The 19,121-nt window shown below is 43.5% G+C and overlaps 1 protein-coding gene across 2 annotated transcripts in view; it reads right to left on the reverse strand.

Annotated features, from left to right (window-relative positions):
• Window positions 1–5,738: 5,738 nt before the first annotated feature.
• Window positions 5,739–19,121, reverse strand: part of MRPL1 (mitochondrial ribosomal protein L1) — a 772,839-nt gene continuing 759,456 nt past the window's right edge. For both annotated transcript variants that reach the window (XM_069236801.1, XM_069236802.1), the window contains one exon: window positions 5,739–6,608. In XM_069236801.1, the coding sequence (XP_069092902.1) occupies window positions 6,496–6,608 (113 nt within the window). In that variant the 3' untranslated portion in view covers window positions 5,739–6,495. The remainder of the gene's footprint in view (window positions 6,609–19,121) is intronic.

The raw sequence follows: 19,121 nt of genomic DNA on the forward strand, positions 1-19,121 counted from the left end.
TGTAAAAATGGGGTATGTCCCAGTAAAATGCCAGAACTGTGTTGAAAAATTGGGTTTTCTGATTCAAGTCTGCCTGTTGGGAAGCTGGTGATTTTAGCACTGCAAACCCTTTGTTGATGGCATTTTCAGGGAAAGAACCACAAGCCTTCTTCTGCAGCCCCTTTTTCCCATTTTTTTTTTTAAAAACCAACATTTTCACTGTATTTTGGCTAATTTCATGACCTCCTTCAGGGGAACCCACAAAGTCTGGGTACCCCTAGAATCTCTAGGATGTTGGAAAAAAGGACGCAAATTTGGCGTGGGTAGCTTATGTGGACAAAATGTTATGAGGGCCTAAGCGAGAACTATTCCAAATAGGCAAAAAAAGGCATGGCACAGGAGGTGGGAAAAGGCCTGGCAGCAAAGGGGTTAAAGTGTGTGGTTAGCCAGTGTTTTGCATTGCATGCAGTATCAACTTTGGAAGAAAATGCTCAAACCAGGCATCAGGAAGCACCCACAGCTGCTGGCTGCAATCAATCATACATAAATATATGTAGACAGATCTTTAAGTGGGATGAAAACAGTGGTGGCTCTCTGAAAGGGAACATGTAAAATAAATTTCTGTGATTCCCATAGTTTGCCATCCAACCTGTATTTTTGTTTCTCTCTGAGATGTTAATGCATCAAGAAATATGACACAACTGACATACACCTAACACATGTCAGTACTATTGGCTTTGCCAATGGTTGTTAGCTGTTTAAGATAAATGAGTAACAACAATGTTTAATTATAAATGAACATTGGCCATGTTTCAATTCTGAAATTGTAAGAATGTGAATTAAATATTATTGAGGCCAATGGAAGGAGTATGGCCTTCAGTTATGTGTGCTTTACATTAGATATGTACGCCGTTTTTCTCTTCACATCTTATTCATCTGCACATTTTCAACCTCCTCTCTTTCCCCTTCAGCACTATTTTCCCTCTCTCCTGAATACACTCTGTCGCATCTCCCTCATTTTAACACCCCATACACTGCACTCATTCACATTTAAGCATTTATTTTCATTTTGCTTCAGCCTTCTAAATATTTTGAACTCTACGCATCCCTTCATGCACACTTACACTGAATTTCATTTGCAACTCTGATACATGACCATTGTTCTGTGTGCTCTAAAGAGAGACCAACCCACTACCAGGCACTTTGTTTTGCCTTCATGTAGGAGGCTGGCCAGGCTTATGGTGGGTACCTTGTGGTACTTACACCTTGTGCCAGGTCCAGTTATCCCTTATTAGTAGAATAGAGGTGTTCTAGCAGCTTAGGCTGATAGAGGTAGCTATAGAAGAGCAGCTTAGGCTGAACTAGGAGACAAGCAAAGCTCCTACTATACCACTTATACCATATAGCACTATATCATAAGAAACCACAATACTCAGAGTTACTAAAAATAAAGGTACTTTATTTTAGTTACAATATGCCAAAAGTATCTCAGAGGATACACTCCCTTAGGAGGTAACTAATATACACAAATTATATGTACACAAACCAAAATCAGGTAAGTAACAGTTAGAAAAGTAGTGCAAACAATGGAGGACACAATAGAATGCAATAGGAAGAAATAGGCCTAGGGGCAACACAAACCATATATTCCAAAAGTGGAATGCGAACCACAAATGGACCCCACGCCTAGTGTAGGTTGTAGAGGGTCGCTGGGACTGTTAGAAAACACTAAGGGTGTCCAAGATACCCAACCCCAAGACCCTGAAAAGTAGGAGTAAAGTTACCCTACTACCCCAGAAAGACAGTAAAGTCGAGATTGGGGATTCTGCAAGGACAACATCTGCCAGCAAAACACTGAAGATGGATTCCTGGACCTTTAAAGGAAGGGGACCAAGTCCAAGAGTCACGCAAGTGTCCAAGGGGGCAGGAGTCCACTAAACCCCGGATGAAGGTGCAAAAGGGCTACCTCTGGGTGGAAGAAGCCGAAGATTCTGCAACAACGGAAGGTGCCAGGAACTTCTCCTTTGGTCAGAAGATGTCCCACGGCGTGCTGGAAGATGCAGAGTTGTTTCCACGCAGAAAGACCGCAAACAAGCCTTGCTAGCTGCAAGAGTTGCAGTTGAGGATTTTGGGTGCTGCTGGGGCCCAGGAAGGACCAGGAGGTCGGCCCTTGGAGGAGGAGACAAAGGGGGTGCTCAGCAACTCAGAGAGCCCCCGCAGAAGCAGGCAGCACCCGCAGACGTACCTGAACAGGCACTTAGAAGATCTGAGGAAAGCGGTCGACTCAGAGTCACAAAGGAGGGTCCCACGACGTCGGAGTCCAACTCAGCGAGTTGGGCAATGCAAGGACGGAGTGCTGGGGACCTGGGCTAGGCTGTGCACGAAGGAAGTCTTGCAAAAGTGCACAGAAACCCGAGCAGCTGCAGTACACAGGATTACTGTCTGGCGTGGGGAGGCACGGACTTACCTCCACCAAATTTGGACAGAAGGACCACTGGACTGTGGGAGACACTTGGACCCAGCTCCTGTGTTCCAGGGACCACGCTCATCAGGATGAGAGGGGACCCAAAGGACCGGTGATGCAGAAGTTTGGTGCCTGCGCTAGCAGGGGGAAGATTCCATCGACCCACAGGAGATTCCTTCTTGGCTTTCAGTGCAGGGTGAAGGCAGACAGCCCTCAGAGCGTGCACCACCAGGAAACAGTTGAGAATGCCGGCAGGATGAGGCGCTACAATGTTGCTGGTAGTCTTCTTGCTACTTTGTTGCAGTTATGCAGGCGTCCTGGAGCAGTCAGCGGTCAATCTTTGGCAGAAGTCAAAGAGGGAAGTGCAGAGGAACTCTGGTGAGCTCTTGCATTCGTTATCTGGTGAGATGCCCACAGGAGAGGCCCTAAATAGCCCACAGAGGAGGATTGGATACTGAGAGCGCTAAGAACATATCAGGAGGGGTCTCTGACGTCACCTGCTGGCACTGGCCACTCAGAGCTGTCTATTGTGCCCTCACACCTCTGCATTCAAGATGGCAGAGGTCTGGGGCACACTGGAGGAGCTCTGGGCACCTCCCCTGGGAGGTGCTGGTCAGGGGAGTGGTAACTCCCCTTTCCTTTGGCCAGTTTCGCGCCAGAGCAGGGCTGGGGGAATCCCTGAACCGGTGTGGACTGGTTTATGCAGAGAGGGCACCATCTATGCCCTTCAAAGCATTTCCAGAGGCTGGGGGAGGCTACTCCTCCCCAGCCCTTCACACCCATTTCCAAAGGGAGAGGGTGTAACACCCTCTCTCAGAGGAAATCCTTTGTTCTGCCTTCCTGGGACCAAGCTGCCCAGGCCCCAGGGGGGCCCAAACCTGTCTGAGAGGTTGGCAGCAGCAGTAGCTGCAGTGGAGACCCCGGAAATCAAGTTTGGCAGTACCCGGGCACTGTGCTGGAGACCCGGGATGCATGGAATTGTCCCCACAATACCAGAATGGTATTGGGGTGACAATTCCATGATCCTAGACATGTTACATGGCCATGTTCGGAGTTACCATGGTGACGCTACATATAGGTATTGACCTATATGTAGTGCACACGTGTAATGGTGTCCCCGCACTCACAAAGTCCGGGGAATTTGCCCTGAACAATGTGGGGGCAGTTTGGCTAGTGCCAGGGTGCCCACACACTAAGTGACTTTGCACCTAACCTTCACCAAGTGAGGGTTAGACATATACGTGACTTATAAGTTACTTATGTGCAGTGTAAAATGGCTGTGAAATAACGTGGACGTTATTTCACTCAGGCTGCAGTAGCAGTCCTGTGTAAGAATTGTCTGAGCTCCCGGTGGGTGGCAAAAGAAATGCTGTAGCCCATAGGGATCTCCTGTAACCCCAATACCCTGGGTACCTAGGTACCATATACTAGGGAATTCTAAGGGTGTTCCAGTGTGCCAATCAGAATTGGTAAAATTAGTCACTAGCCTGCAGTGACAATTTTAAAAGCAGAGAGAGCATAAACACTGAGGTTCTGGTTAGCAGAGCCTCAGTGATACAGTTAGGCACCACACAGGGAACACATATAGGCCACAAACGTATGAGCACCGGGGTCCTGGCTAGCAGGATCCCAGTGACACATATCAAACACACTGACAACATAGGATTTTCACTATGAGCACTGGGCCCTGGCTAGCAGGATCCCAGGGAGACAGTAAAAACACCCTGACATATACTCACAAACAGGCCAAAAGTGGGGGTAACAAGGCTAGAAAGAGGCTACCTTCCTACACTTCAGCCATAAACATCTGGCACAAGTCAAAGTATGCACTATGCAAGAGTAATACGATGCACAGAAACACAGCACGATGAAACAGCTAACTCTCGTGGGGAATGCAACATTAAGTAAAACATGTGAAATAAGAGGAACTAAATGGTTGAAATACATTAACACATTTTATCATTCATTGTTCGCATATCAATTCATGTTTGTGGCATTAATGTTAAGGACATGAAGATAGGGTCAGTTTTACCTCCATGCAGCAGATAACTGCCTTTACTGTAAGCACATACTTCTCTCCTTGCCTCGGATATTTGGATCCATTTCGCAAAGGAGCAAGAACCCTGTTCGTCGTCAGAACAATTTCACAAGGAATAGATACAGCAGCTCCACTTCTAAAGGAGCCAGTGATCTGCAGCCAAGGCCCAGGGTGTCCCATGAGGGAGGTTAGAGGGACAAGGGGTCTCAGTATAATAAAAAAATAACATGATTAGCATTATAACACTTACCAAAGCCAAGGCACTAAATCACACGTGCTTGCATCCACTCCTACTGCGTGATGAATGGGGAAAGGGAGGGGATCTATACCTGTTAATGACAGATGGTTGCCCTCACGCAGGGATGAAGACTCAGACACCCAAAATGATGACACTGAAAGCGTCACTGGCCTACAGTGGATAGTGCCATAGACCACAATGGAAATGAAGGGCTTTAAAGCAGTCAGCCGTGTCATGCATCACAGTGTAGAAAGTTGATTTACCCTCTGACTTCTGTCTCGTGCTTCAAAGCGAGGTGAGACATGCAGCCTGGGACAGACAGCCCAGACTTAAATGCATCAATTTGTTTAAAAATACGATTGTACTGCTAAACAAATAGGTCTATTTCATAATATTAATATGAATGCACAGGAATTTCAAAGGGGCACAGCCCATCAGCTCTAACAGAGAAAACACCCCAGGTGATGTAATGTTATTTAAAGTGATGTGTCTTCAACTCTGCTGAATTTGAGCAACATTGGGGTGTCCTTGATCAATAAGAGGGTTGTTTTAGATCCTGTGTGCAAAAATGGAAAATGTATGTTGCTTTTTAAAACAATAAAATTACACTTCCAAGTCTGCTGTCTGATGGTGCCCTCACTGCAGATAAGAACCACCAGATATGGAGCTTTTCTGCACGATAAACAAGGAAGCTGATCATGATGGCTTTGTAAATGTTGCAGCTTGTTTTGAAGATGGTGCATTCAACAAGTAGGATCAATTGAGTTCCATCAGGAAGGGGATGATGTTGTCATATTTCTTCATGCCCTGAATGAGAAGTGCTGGGGTGTGAAGGGTGCGTGTAAGAGGTAGAAGTGTGGCTCTGGGAAGCCATGAAGCAGAGCGTTACCACGATCCAAAGGGCTTGAACCGCACTACTCTCCTTCCAGTTTCCTCTTCTCTTCCTTGTTTTCTTGTCTTCCCCCTCAACAATGACAAAGAATCACATCCCAGGTGGTCTCAAGGATCATCACTGTATATCAAAGGATGACAATCTGTATTTTGCATTTACTAAATGATGCCATTTCATACAAATGTTGCACTGTAACAACCATGGAATATGACTCAGTCCATTGTACATAATGTACAAGTTATCATGCTTTACCTTTAAACATATGTATGAGTGATAACACCTCATGTGTCTATAACGCTACGAATACCTGAAACTTAATAAAGCCTTTGGAACAAAAAAACAAAAGAGTGGACTAGATGCACTCTTATAACACTCATCCTTGGAAAGTTCAGCATGAAATCCCTGTAGACTAACAAAAGTGAACATCTTTGTGTTACAGGTTACAGACATATCTTACACAAAAATACGTTTTAAAAATAGATTGCAGCAATATAAACGTGCAATTTAGTAAGCGCAATCGTTAACATTTATAAAAGAAAATTAATTTAAACTGAAAAGCATTTTTCTGAAACATTAAATATTTTCACACGAAAATTGGGTTCAGGAGGAAAAAAGGAAAATACTTGCGAGATAAAGAGCACCAACACCTACGAGGCCCTGCTGTAGCAGAAGAAATGTGCACTGAAGACTAATGACCGAAACAATAAGAGGGTGAACAAGACTTACTTTATGTGAAAAATAATTTAGGAGTTTAAAAAATACACAACATAGCTAATCCTAAAAAAGTGAAAAATAAATCAGACACGTTTACACAAAAATCTGCATACATTGTTTTATACTTAAAGCGTACATCTAACATCTCAGAAGTGTAACTATTATTTCAGTTAATTTGCATTGTCAGGTTTCTCCTCTCCCAAAGGAGGAATAAATCGTCCGAAATTAAACCCCAAAGCTTCACTTGTTGCACTGCTGACAAGCCCACGCTTCACAAACGGTCCTAATGGATAAAGATACGGAGATAAAGTTACTTGAGTTATACTACTGGCGCGCACTCAGTCAAAACTAGTAACAATGTTATCTAATCTTTGCTTGAGGTCAATTGTTGGAATCTATGAGGCCTGCATCCCGGGTATCATAACTTCTCCTGATTAATTATACCGTGCCCAGTTAAGGAGACAGGAATGCCCCTACAGAGTGTGGTGCTCCGCATTTCTCCTTCATCTACAATCCAATATTTGTACTATATTTTAGTCAACGTATTTGATGTAAGGCTTGCGGCTTGCTTAGTGCTAAAGAGGAGCATAGAACTTAAAAAAAGTACTTTTAGCTGCGGTATTTCAAACATAAATCAATCACCATTCTACTATGTTAGACACGATGGTGTGAGTTATCCAGCTGGGGGCAGGATGCAGAAATCAAGTTGCCATGCGTTAGTACAGTATACCCAAGCATAAACGTACACTTTTCTTTCTTGTATACTGTATTACACTATAAATATTTACAGTCAGAGGCAGATCCAAAACCGTGTTAGATCCCACTTTTGGCTGGGCCTAAAACTTCCACATTGTACTTGAGCAATTAGCTGACTCAGCGAAACTAACAATTAGTTTTCTTTGGCTTTTAATTTGTCAATTTCTGCAGAGTAATCACAACCGCAGGGTAATTAATTACGACGTTCTGATTGCTACAACACGATCAAACATTTGCTTTAAGTGCTAAGGAAGCCATGTGTTCCATACACTGCTTTCCTTTTCCACTGAAGGCAATACATGCACAGTAAACAACAAAACATCAAAGAGAGTGGAGTCCCAAAACGACTTATTAACCAGGAGTCCCTTGTTTTTTTTTTTTTTTAGAGACCATCATTAATGGCATGCTTCATCATCGGATCAGCACTCGAGAAACCTGGTGGGACTGAGTGGGCTTAACTCCCCTGGTGAGGGATCACTTTCTAAGTGTAATTATCAGTGAGATCTGCGTGTATAAATTTACCTCAAATAACCCATATGATTTATTCTTTTTTGAAAATTAGTGTAAGGTTAAAAACAAAAAGGGATTTTAGATAGGGGCAAGTCAATCACTGACTGAAACCTTTGATTTTTTGTTCAATGCTTGAAGTTGAGTGGTTACACCCCTAATACTTCTATTCCTCTCCTTTTGATTATTAACAATACATGCACAGTGCCTAGAAAAGAGAAATCCTAGGTTTGCTATAGAAGTGCTCCGGCATGGAATTGTTACTATGTGCCAACAAAGATAACTAAGGCTTAAAGAATATAGATGAAGCTACTTACATAGTTAAAGCAGAGTTCAGGACCCAGAGTTTATTTCCTCCTTTGATTTTGTAATACGTATGGAAACGGATTAAATGTCACACCTAAGCCAGCACTCATATACATCAACTCAAAAGGAATACCACCGCTGCTGCTGGTGCTGGTGCTGTATTTTTAACTACATTACTACGACCTTCACCAAGTCCAGCTATAATGCTTGTGTAAGGTGGTAGGGGCAGTGCCTGAGTGGGCAGAGTTAAATCCAAGGAGACTGGAATGTAAGCCAAGCCCACTGCCTGGGCTGGCTACCTGCTCTTTCTAGCCTTACCCATGATCCTTCATATCTCTCAATGCGTGCTATTATCTAAATATGCTTTTGCTGTTTTGCTGCTGCAAAATTTTTAACCGTATTACTTTGTCTTTCAAACAAATTACACTATGAATCTTTGTGTGAGATGGGGGAAGCAGTTTCTAAACAGGTGGGGTCAGTAACAGTGAGTCAAGGGGCGGCTGGTAACCTTAAAAAGTGTTGGGGCGAGTGAAGTGCCCCACCACTTACCAAAAAACAAAATAAAACAGCCCCTCCCTCCAAAAGCCCTTAATAAACACTCCCTCCCTCAAAAGCCCAAAATAGAATACCCCCCCCCCTCCAAAAGCCCATAATAAAACAACCCTTCCTACAAAACCCCAAAATAAAACTATTTTTTAATAAAATTAAAAGGTACTTACCCACTGCAGGACTTTCTCCTCTGTGTTCTGCAAACTGCAGTGTGCTGCGGAGCTACCCTAACCAATCCAGACACTGCTCTCAAGCTATTAACCGGCATGAGAGAAGTGCCTGGATCGGATGGAGCAGCCTAGCTGGACGCTCCTTCAGCCCCTGGAGGTCTGTGCTTTCTCTCCAGCCAGCTGTCTAAGACAGCTCAAGATGGAGAGCTTCAAAGAGCGCATATGAGGCTGGCTGTCACAAGACAACCAGCCAAACTGACATGCACACTTTGGAGCATCCAGCCAGGCACTGCTTCTGTCCTGTATGCTGCCAACTGGCAGAAGAGGACATAACCCACATGTCTTTTGCCTCAGGAGCACTGCAGGGCACACATTGGGAACAAAAAAAAATGGCAATGAAATCATTTCATTGCTAGTTTATGTTTTTCACTCGTGGCAGTGAGCTATGCTTCCCTGCCCTCGTGGAGAAACTGCAGCTGAGTGAGTCTGGTCCATAAACCTCAAAGTGGGCTGCTCCAGCTCCTCCTATGGTTGTATTGTATTGTAATAGTATTTATATAGCGCTTACTACCCCTGACGAGGCGTTGAAGCGGTTTTCGGCGAGTAGCACGCTACTCCGGAACTCAACAAGAATTAGTGATGGATTAGTATCGGGAAATATGAGTACAGTTTTAGTATTTTTATGAGTTAATTTGAGCCATGAATATGAGAGTTTGTTAGTTAGATTGACAGGAGTAATGGAGGGGTGGAGGAGGAAAGAAATCCAGAAGTGTTAATTTAGAGTATGTCCCTCATTTACTCATCCCAACGGCTTGGGATGAGTAAAGGGGGATGGAGGAGGGAAGAGTCTGTGGAAGGGTTAGGGAGATCATAGTAGCAGGGTGAAATAAATGAGGGTGAATTTAGTAGGGTTGTTTGGGAGGTCATGTAGTAGAGTGAGGTTTTGTGAGTTAGATGTGGAAAAGGAGGGAAGAGCTTAGGCAGAGTTAATTAGGAGATGAAAGCAGTAGAAGGGACTTGGGATGAGTCAGAGTGGGGATGGAGGATAGATTGATAGAGACATGACATACGATGGTCAGTAGATAAGTGTGATAAGATGAGAGCAGGGATCCTTAGATATCTAGTATAACAACCCACCCAGGTGCCATGCAATGACCCACGAACATGCCAAGCACAGAAACAACATACACATATACATACATATATACATACATATACACATATATATATATACACACACACACACACAAGCACATATATATGTACATACAATACATAATTAGGACCATGGGTAAATATACTTAGTCAAACAGGTTTAAAGAGTGTGTGTGTATTTTATTGTTATGACATAGTAGCGATACATATTTTCTAAAGAACTATACATAACTAGAAATATACACAATCAGAAAAAATATTTATCAACATAGGCATATGCAGTCAATAGTTGTATGAATATGGTGGTTGTGAAGGAAAGAGCCAACTCTTGAGTAGTTTTCTGAAGACAAGAAAGTTATCTGTGGCTCTTATAGTTGGGGGTAATGAATTCCATAGTTTGGCTGCTTGAACTGAGAAGGATGTACCACCTATAGTCTTTTTCTTGTATGGTGGTGTTCTAAGGCGGGTTGGCATATGCTCGTCTCTCCCTCTCTGGTGGTGTTGGTTTGGCTGCAGCTATAGCGTTCCCAGAATTCAGAATCAGCGTTTTCTCTGCATTTTTCTTGCTTGCCAGCCCACTTACTGCTTCATCTATGTCTGTAAGCAAGTCTGGAATTACTAGATTATGGCTGTAGTGTTTCGGCTGTATTAGTAGTGGTAGGGCAAATTGGCAGTGGGATGGCCATTATCCTCCATCAGTTTCCCGTGATGGATTGGACTGTAGCTACCGCACCAGAGTTGAACTGCACTGCAAGGTAAAATGATGAAAAGGAAATCTTGGAGAGGAGATCTCAGAGCATTGTAAGAGAGTCCTAGAGCACAACAGAAGTGATGTGTGGGTCTGTGCCTTAGCCCTAGATCAGTATTTAACTGACCGTCACCCTCGAATTTGGATGGAAACCACAGGAAATGCTGCTGGGAGAAGGCCAAGAAAGCTTAGTTCCACCACCCATGAAGTGGGCGATTTTCAATTGAAGCATAATACAGTCTTTGAACCCCTTCACAATCTGCTCCAGGGTGTCCATTCCACAGCCACTGGCGCCTCTACTGAGATCTCAGGGATCCGGGACCAGAGTGTTTTGTGTTCTACCAGGTGTGCTTGGCACCTAGGGTTACCCTCAGTGTGGGGCTACCCAGGGGCCTTTCAGAGTGAACTAATGCCATAGTATTAAGTGTGTTGGCTAAAGGCAGACATCACACCCCTTTGGTGAGAATCGTGGAACTCTACCAGAAAGAAAAGCCAGCTGCCGCCAACAAGCCAGTTGAGCAGTGAGTAAGAGCCGATGAATTTGCTGTAAAACAATTAAAAATGCTGAAGCACTTGTTTTAGCTCTGTGAAGAGCTGTGATGCCTGGAGTAAAAAAAAAAAAAACAATATATAAAACTGCCATTGCCAAAAGAAAAAAAAGAGACTGGGAGGCCAAAACCTAAAAATCCTCTAATGTTTGCCCAGTCAGAGATGGGAGTTCCTGGTGTTATCAGTACCCCCAGTATATCTACTCAAGAACTTTTGTGGAAGGCAGTTATCCCTGTAACACCAGAAGTTATCCAGTTGGTGTCATAGATAAGAGACTTTGTTGGGAAGAACTTTAAGAAAAAATTCACACATTATTCCATATCTAGTCCACCATTAATGCTCGGAAGTAAGAGCAAGGAGTCTGCAACAAATTGAATTTTTAGCTTGGACAGATGTTCACTTTTCTCAAACAGAGAAGCAACCTACTGGCCCGACTAGAGCCTCTGTTATACTCTTCACCCTGAATCAGGTCCTTAAAATTTCCAGGCCAGCGCACAGAAAATGAGGAGTCAATGGGCCTGGGAGAGTCACAGCTTCAGGCTATGTAAGGTTAATTAATAGTATTGTCGTAAGGAACAGTAATATCAGTGACAATTCCAATTCTAAAGATCATTTTGCATTAAAACCAATCCGATCAGCTTTTTTACTCCAACCTGGATACCGCTGCTACCTCTGGGCTTTTTACGCTGGACATTTCACTGCTTATGCAGAAACCCCTACATAGGATTTTTGAATCAATGATTTTTAAATAATGCTGAATTTAAAAAACACTACTAAAGAAAACAAACTGTGCTATTGAAGGGTATATCAGAGGAGTTAAATGTGATAAATGCATGCATGTAATCTCTTAAATATGAGAAGAATAAGTACTGGAAAGAATAAACAGATGCCTAGCATCCAAATGTGGGAAGATGCCAAGAAGTACCCTGAAGCTGTCATGAGCCATGGGTAAAAAAGGGAAATCACTCCGTCAGCAATGTAATTATGCTTCTAAATGTGGTTCCTCTAAGTATAGCCCAAAGGTGACAAACACAGTCAGAGAGTAAAGAAACAGGCCGTTCAAGGTCAAGGAAAGGCAGATCTGTTTGCAAACAAAATAAAAATATATAAGTAATGAGGCTAAGCTTCAATCAGGATCTGAAGTACATGCAGATCCACAAGTTATATATTCTGATATAATAAAGGAAGGGAAGAAAGAGAAGAAGTTGAGACCAGTTCCACACCATGTGACAACTGCTGGTCTAATCCATTTCCGGCCAACTAGCAGTGCCTCATCTCTGCCCAAGAGCGGTGTATCAGATCTCATCCTTTTCTCTCAGTTACATTGGTCGCACACATGCAAAGACAAAGAGAGGTAGAAAATGGTTCGATAGGATTTATTGATCAGCTGCGTCTTAGATAAAATGTCATGAAGTGCAAAAATTAGAATGAAGAAACACGCTAAAAGCAAAATGGTGACAAGAAAAGTGAAACACAGGAAAAGTCCCACCATGTTGTTACTATGCGTATTATAAGTGGTTCCCACCTAAGCACAGCGTGATAAGCCCTAATCTGCCCTTCAGAATTTCCCCCTGGGAAGACATCATCCCTCATACCTGAGCAAGGAAGCCTGTTGTCTAGAGAGTCACAATCCCCATGTAGTCCAGGGAATCGGTCGTCTCAGCAAGCAGCTGTAACAAAGTCAATCAGCATATGGTCATGGTCATCTGGCTGGAATCTCCCTTTATCGTGCATGGGACAGAGAAGTGTTTTTATAATAAAACAGTTTATTTTCTGAGAAAATGCCCCCTTGTAAGGATGTGTATGTTTCTGTGAATGTTGGAGACAAAGTGTACAACTTTGCCGGCAACCCTATCTTGCTGCAGCCTTGAGGAAAGCACAACGTGAAAAAAATGTCTTCCTAAGAAACACAATGCTTTCCTATGCAAAAGAACAACTAGATAAAGAAAATAAAACACCACCACAAATGTGACTAATCCTGAAATAATAAAAATGAAGCGGAATAAAATGTAACTGGGCTAAAGGGCACAAGCGGCAGGGCTAGTTGCTAAAATAACGTGCCTAGAAACTTTACTAAAATGGCTATCCAAGACCATCCACTTGCCGGTTCAAAGGTGGTAAAAAAACAAGCCTAACATAAAAAATATAACAATAATTAAAAAGCTCTTCTCTAAAAACCTATATCCATAAATGTCAATAATGACAAGTAAAAACACATGTAAGCATGTAAAATATTGGAAGAGGTCAATTTAAAATAATAGCAGTGACGCTGATAAAAACAAATTTAAAACGCAATATCATTTTAAAAGTCTCCAATTATTCCAGGGACAATTGAAGCACTTAAAATTTCCACTTCGGCAGGTTGTAAGGTAACCAAGTACTTGCCAAGGAAAACCATAGAGCACTCATGCTCCAAAGCCTGAGCACCAGCTGAGGCAGCCAAATTCCGTGTTGTTCCCAATGTTGAGTTTAGAGCTGCATGATTCATGAAGGGCAACTCAAAGACCGCTTCCTGTAGCAAACGCACCCTCAATGAGCATGTCTGGTAATAAGCCCTCAGCGAGAACATCAACATCAATGAAAGTAAGCGCTGTGTAGAAAGACAAACATTCGAAAAGGCGCCGGGGGCATTGAACACAATCCAAAACCGGCCTGAATGACAGAGAACAGTTGCACTCCAGTTCTTCCAGGAGTGGTGCTACGAAATACTGCAGCATGCGTCTACAACACAGTTGCACTGGTGGAAGCGCTTTCAGTCCTCCTTGCTGTGATGGGACAGCCACTGCGAAGACAAAATAGCAACAGCAAAATGCCACCTATTATACCCAAAGTAAGCGGAAATCACCCGAAAATACTCGATAATATCAAGTGTATGGCCAAAGGTATTAAGTCAGATATAGAGGAGAAGGTGTGAATGAAACAAGAACCAACAGCCTTAAAGAAATGTACAATCCCAGTAGTAATGGACGTATAAAAAATTTGCCCCATGAATTCACAAACATTTCAACAGGACTGCGTTTCTGCAGATGACCTTGGAACTTGAAGTGCATGGTTCTCATTCGCAGATGTCAGTGCCATGTGTGTTTGAAACTTGTCAAAATTCACATTTGAAGTAGCAATGTGAGGCCAAATATCTGCTACTTTAGTCAGTTGTGTAGGAGGAAAAAGCACATTCCCGTAACAGGTGACAATTTGGGAGACCAAAACGATGTAAGCTATTCTGGCCTGCATTCCGCAACAACTCTCACTTTCATGAAGCTCATGGCTTCCAATAGAGAGCAACTGGCAAGCAGGTCTAATCAAGGGTACTAGAACTCCTTTCAGACAGCATGCTAAATTCGCTGCTTAAGCGTTACACGCCCCGTGCAAAGACAGCGGCTTACAAACCACTAAATGGTTCACAGAAGTCTTGCATTCACTGCCGCTAAGAAAGACCGCTTTCAAGCCATTAAAGCATTCATGTGAAAAGGGAAGCTCCCACACCTCATGGATGTAGCTATCTCCTAGCCTTTCAAAGCTGCCTACTGGAATAGGTTTCAAGCAGGAAGTGAATTAAAGTGTTGAAATAGATTAATAACCCAGTGTATTAACCATTTAGCAGATGGTATTTCAGCCACAGTAAAAGTCAACTTTTCTAATTTGTCGATGTTTAGCATAACATAGGTCGCTTCCTTCTTAGCCATTATTTGTTGCTGTAGCTTTGAATTAAATGTTGAAAATATATCCCTCTCGCTAACGTGTTGCTTAGGAATGCAACCTGATTTCAGCGTTTGTAGTGTCCAACCCAACTGCATAATGGACCTTAGCTGGCTCTTTCCATGTTGTAAAATGACACTGTTTTTTTTTCAATAGACATTGTACAAAGTGACAATGTTACTTCAAGTGTATATGCCGTCGGGCAAGGTTTTAACTCCATTATCTACAACGGCTAATGCTTTCTGTAAATTTTCCTGATCTATTTGCCTGAACTGGGCAGCAGCTTCTTGTTGGGAAAGTTTCCAAATTTCATTACAAACAGCAGATAAGAAGCGCTTTTTACGTTGTCTTCCAGGGCTTAACAGGAAATCCTGCAAATCTGTGTTGTTAAACAGGAGACTGAGGTGTTCCTTAAAAGCATCTAGTGAGGAACTTTTTAACCACTGCTGGCATAATTTCTCTACACTCTATGTTCTTACTATACTCGACACTTAGCGAGGGTCTGGCCTATTTGTTCTTAAAACCTCTGTAGAGTTTACAAAATGTGCATGACAACCATTTGGGTCTACCGGCCATGATGTTAGATGTTCCATTTTGGACCCACTCATCATGCTGATCTTCAGTTGCATTAATGTATTTTTGCCATTTGTAAAATCTAGCAGGAATACTGGGCGCATGCAAGTCCTTCATTTTGGCCAAGCCTAAACATATGAACAGGTACAGGCATGCTCTAAAGCTTCCTTTCCCCTTATTTGCTAAATTTTAGTTCCCCATACACTTTTTAAGTCAATTGACTTCAGCCAATATTCATAGCCTTCCATAGCCAACGAGGAAACAAAGGAATCAGAATACATTTATTTGGTATCAGTTAATAAGATAAGTTGCATTTCCATCACTGGCAATTTATAATAATACGACTCAGCATTTTTAACATTGTTACCAGAAAAATATGCAAACTTTTCAGAACATGTTTTGAAACTCCCCACTGGCGGAGTTGGAGAATCTTCTCATTGTGTGCAATTCAAAATAGTCTTTGGGGTACTTACTCTGTGACTGTAATCATGTCCTTAATAATTATAACAAAACATATCTCCATAATTTTCTTTTGATTGATAAACATCTTCACTTTCAAATACAGTAAAATATTCGAATTCAGATAGCACAGAATCAACTGTTTTTACTTCCCAATCATCAGAAACAATTCCAGGTGTTATAACATCATTCACTGACAGTTTAAATATATTTGAATAACCTCCGTCGGGCCGTATATATCAAAGGGCACTTTATACCCAAACAATCCCTTCAGGAATTAGTATGGCTAAAATGTTCACTAGGGACAAGTCTGTGCGGATCTTATTGAAGGAAAAATGTGGTTTTAGGACCTCTTCCACCAGTTCAACAATAGAGCGTCCAGGAGAGTAATGACCATGTTTTAACAAGAACAAGACAATGACAAACTCAATCCAAGGATGGAAGGCATGTAGAGTTGATAGTAGCCACAGATAGTTCCATGGAAGAATGAAATAGTTAATTTTGAGGCAAATTATTAGCTTATATGCTCTTGACAGTCTTGTTGCAGAAAAGGCAGATGAGTCAGTCAAAGTGTCATTGACGTCAGCAAAGTATCCAGAAGCCGTTTATGCAAAAACTGGAGCCGTGTTTGGATGGAGAGAGCTGGCAGAAGACTCCCTCGGTGGTTCATAGTAGATTATTTCATCCGTTTATGTAGAATTTGAGAAGAATTGCTCAACATTGTTGATGTTACTTGTTGCAGAAGAAGTTAGTGAGACTAATGAAAGATCATTTTTAATCCTCCCTGAGCTGGGAGAGGTGTCAGCATTGCTGCTTAAAACCTGTAGAGGAACATCCTGGTCTGTATTAAGAGGGATTCGGGCAATACCCAGGAGTCCTCTAGGTCTGCTGTGCTGCTTGACATTTCGATGGAGACAAAGCGATTTTCTTTACACCAGGCGGTGGTGGTAGAATGAGAGTTCTGGTACTGTGTATTGCCAGAACTGGAACTGGTGCACAATAGTAAGGACCAAACTCCATTTTCACAGCATTTTTTCACGCGCTAGATCCACAACTTTAGGAATCCAGCTGTTAGGTGTTATTGGTGCATCCCCTATTCCCAAGGAGGCAGCACTGGCAGATGCCTTGTCATCACGGAACTGTTTCAAGTTCTGCAAAATAGTGACAGGTTCATTTATATCAAAAGGTGCATCAGGACCATCAAGAACTGGAATATACATTTGTGTTACGAACAGGCATTCATATGAGGTACGCCCCCGGGACCTTGTGGGCAGATTATTAAGTGCTCTCTGGACTCCATACAGGTGATTAAGCCAACAACAACCCGTGCCTAGTACTCTGGCTGTTCAAGATTGCTTCAAATCCTGATTTGTTTGTTTCACAACCCTATTTCCCTCGGGATGAAATGGAGATGAATAATACAGTTGGACCCCTAACTAAGCCAATGGTGTCCCTGAATGCCCTTGAGGTGAAAGAAAGGCTCTGGTCGGAGTGGAACAACGCAACTGCATGTGCCAATAAAGACTTGCAAATCTTTAATAACAATTTGAGTGTCAGCCGAGCGTTGTGGCCATACCCATAGAAATCTGGAGCATGAGTGTAGGAAAGTACCATCTTGCCTCGCATGTTACCCCATATTTCACTGTATCTATGTTGTTTTAGTCCTTGTCTCACTGGCACCCTCCCAGGCAGGGCCCCAGTGCTCATAGTATGCGCCCTGTATGTGTTCCCTATGTGGTGCCTAACTGTCTCACTGAGGCTCTGCTAACCAGAACCTTAGTGGTTATGCTATCTCTGCTTTTCAAATTTGTCACTAACAGGCTAGTGACTAAATTTACCAATTCACATTGGCATACTGGTACACCCATATAATTCCGTTGTATATGGTACTGAGGTACCCAGGGTATTGGGGTTCCAGCAGATCCCTATGGGCTACAGCATTTCTTTTGCAACCCATAGGGAGCTCTGACAATTCTTACACAGGCCTGCCACTGCGGCCTGCGTGAATTTCACAGCCATTTACCACTACACATAATTAACTTATAAGTCACCTATATGTCTAACCTTCACCTGGTGAAGGTTGGGTGCCAAGTTACTTAGTGTGTGGGCACCCTGGCACTAGCCAAGGTGCCCCCACATTGTTCAGGGAAACTTCCCCGGACTTTGTGAGTGCGGGGACACCATTACACATGTGCACTATACATAGGTCACTACCTATGTATAGCGTCACAATGGTACCTCTGAACATGGCCATGTAACATGTCTAAGATCATGGAATTTTCACCCCAATACCATTCTGGTATTGGGGGGACAATTCCATGATCCCCCGGGTCTCTAGCACAGATCCGGCTACTACCAAACTGCCTTTCCGGGGTCTCCACTGCAGCTGCTGCTGCCAACCCCTCAGACAGGTTTCTGCCCTCCTGGGGTCCAGGCAGCCCTGGCCCAGGAAGGCAGAACAAAGGATTTCCTCTGAGAGAGGGCGTTACACCCTCTCCCTTTGGAAATAGGTGTGAAGGGCTGGGGAGGAGTAGCCTCCCCCAGCCTCTGGAAATGCTTTGATGGGCACAGATGCTGCCCATCTCTGCATAAGCCAGTCTACACCAGTTCAGGGATCCCCCAGCCCTCGTCTGGCGCAAAACTGGACAAAGGAAAGGGGAGTGACCACTCCCCTGACCAGTACCTCCCAGGGGAGGTGCCCAGAGCTCCTCCAGTGTGTCACAGACCTCTGCCATCTTGGAAACAGAGGTGTTGGGGGCACACTGGACTGCTCTGAGTGGCCAGTGCCAGCAGGTGACGTCAGAGGCTCCTTCTGATAGGCTCTTACCTCTCTTGGTAGCCAATCCTCCTTCCTCGGTAGCCAAACCTCCTTTTCTGGCTATTAAGGGTCTCTGCTTTGGGGAATTCTTCAGATAACGAATGCAAGAGCTCACCAGAGCTCCTCTGCATCTCCCTCTTCACCTTCTACCAAGGATCAACCGCTGACTGCTCCAGGACGCCTGCAAAACCGCAACAAAGTAGAAAGATGACTACCAGCAACATTGTAGCGCCTAATCCTGCCGGCTTTCTCGACTGTTTCCAGGTGGTGCATGCTCTGGGGGTAGCCTGCCTTCACCCTGCACCAGAAGCTCCGAAGAAATCTACTGTGGGTCGACGGAATCTTCCCCCTGCTAATGCAGGTACCAAAAGACTGCATCACTGGTCCTCTGGGCCCCCTCTCATCCTGACGAGCGTGGTCCCTGGAACACAGCAACTCTGTACAAGTGACTCCCACAGTCCAGTGATCCTTCAGTCCAAGTTTGGTGGAGGTAAGTCCTTGCCTCCCCAC

The sequence above is a fragment of the Pleurodeles waltl genome, chromosome 1_2 (assembly GCF_031143425.1).
Source record: "Pleurodeles waltl isolate 20211129_DDA chromosome 1_2, aPleWal1.hap1.20221129, whole genome shotgun sequence".
NCBI classification, from domain to species: domain Eukaryota; kingdom Metazoa; phylum Chordata; class Amphibia; order Caudata; family Salamandridae; genus Pleurodeles; species Pleurodeles waltl.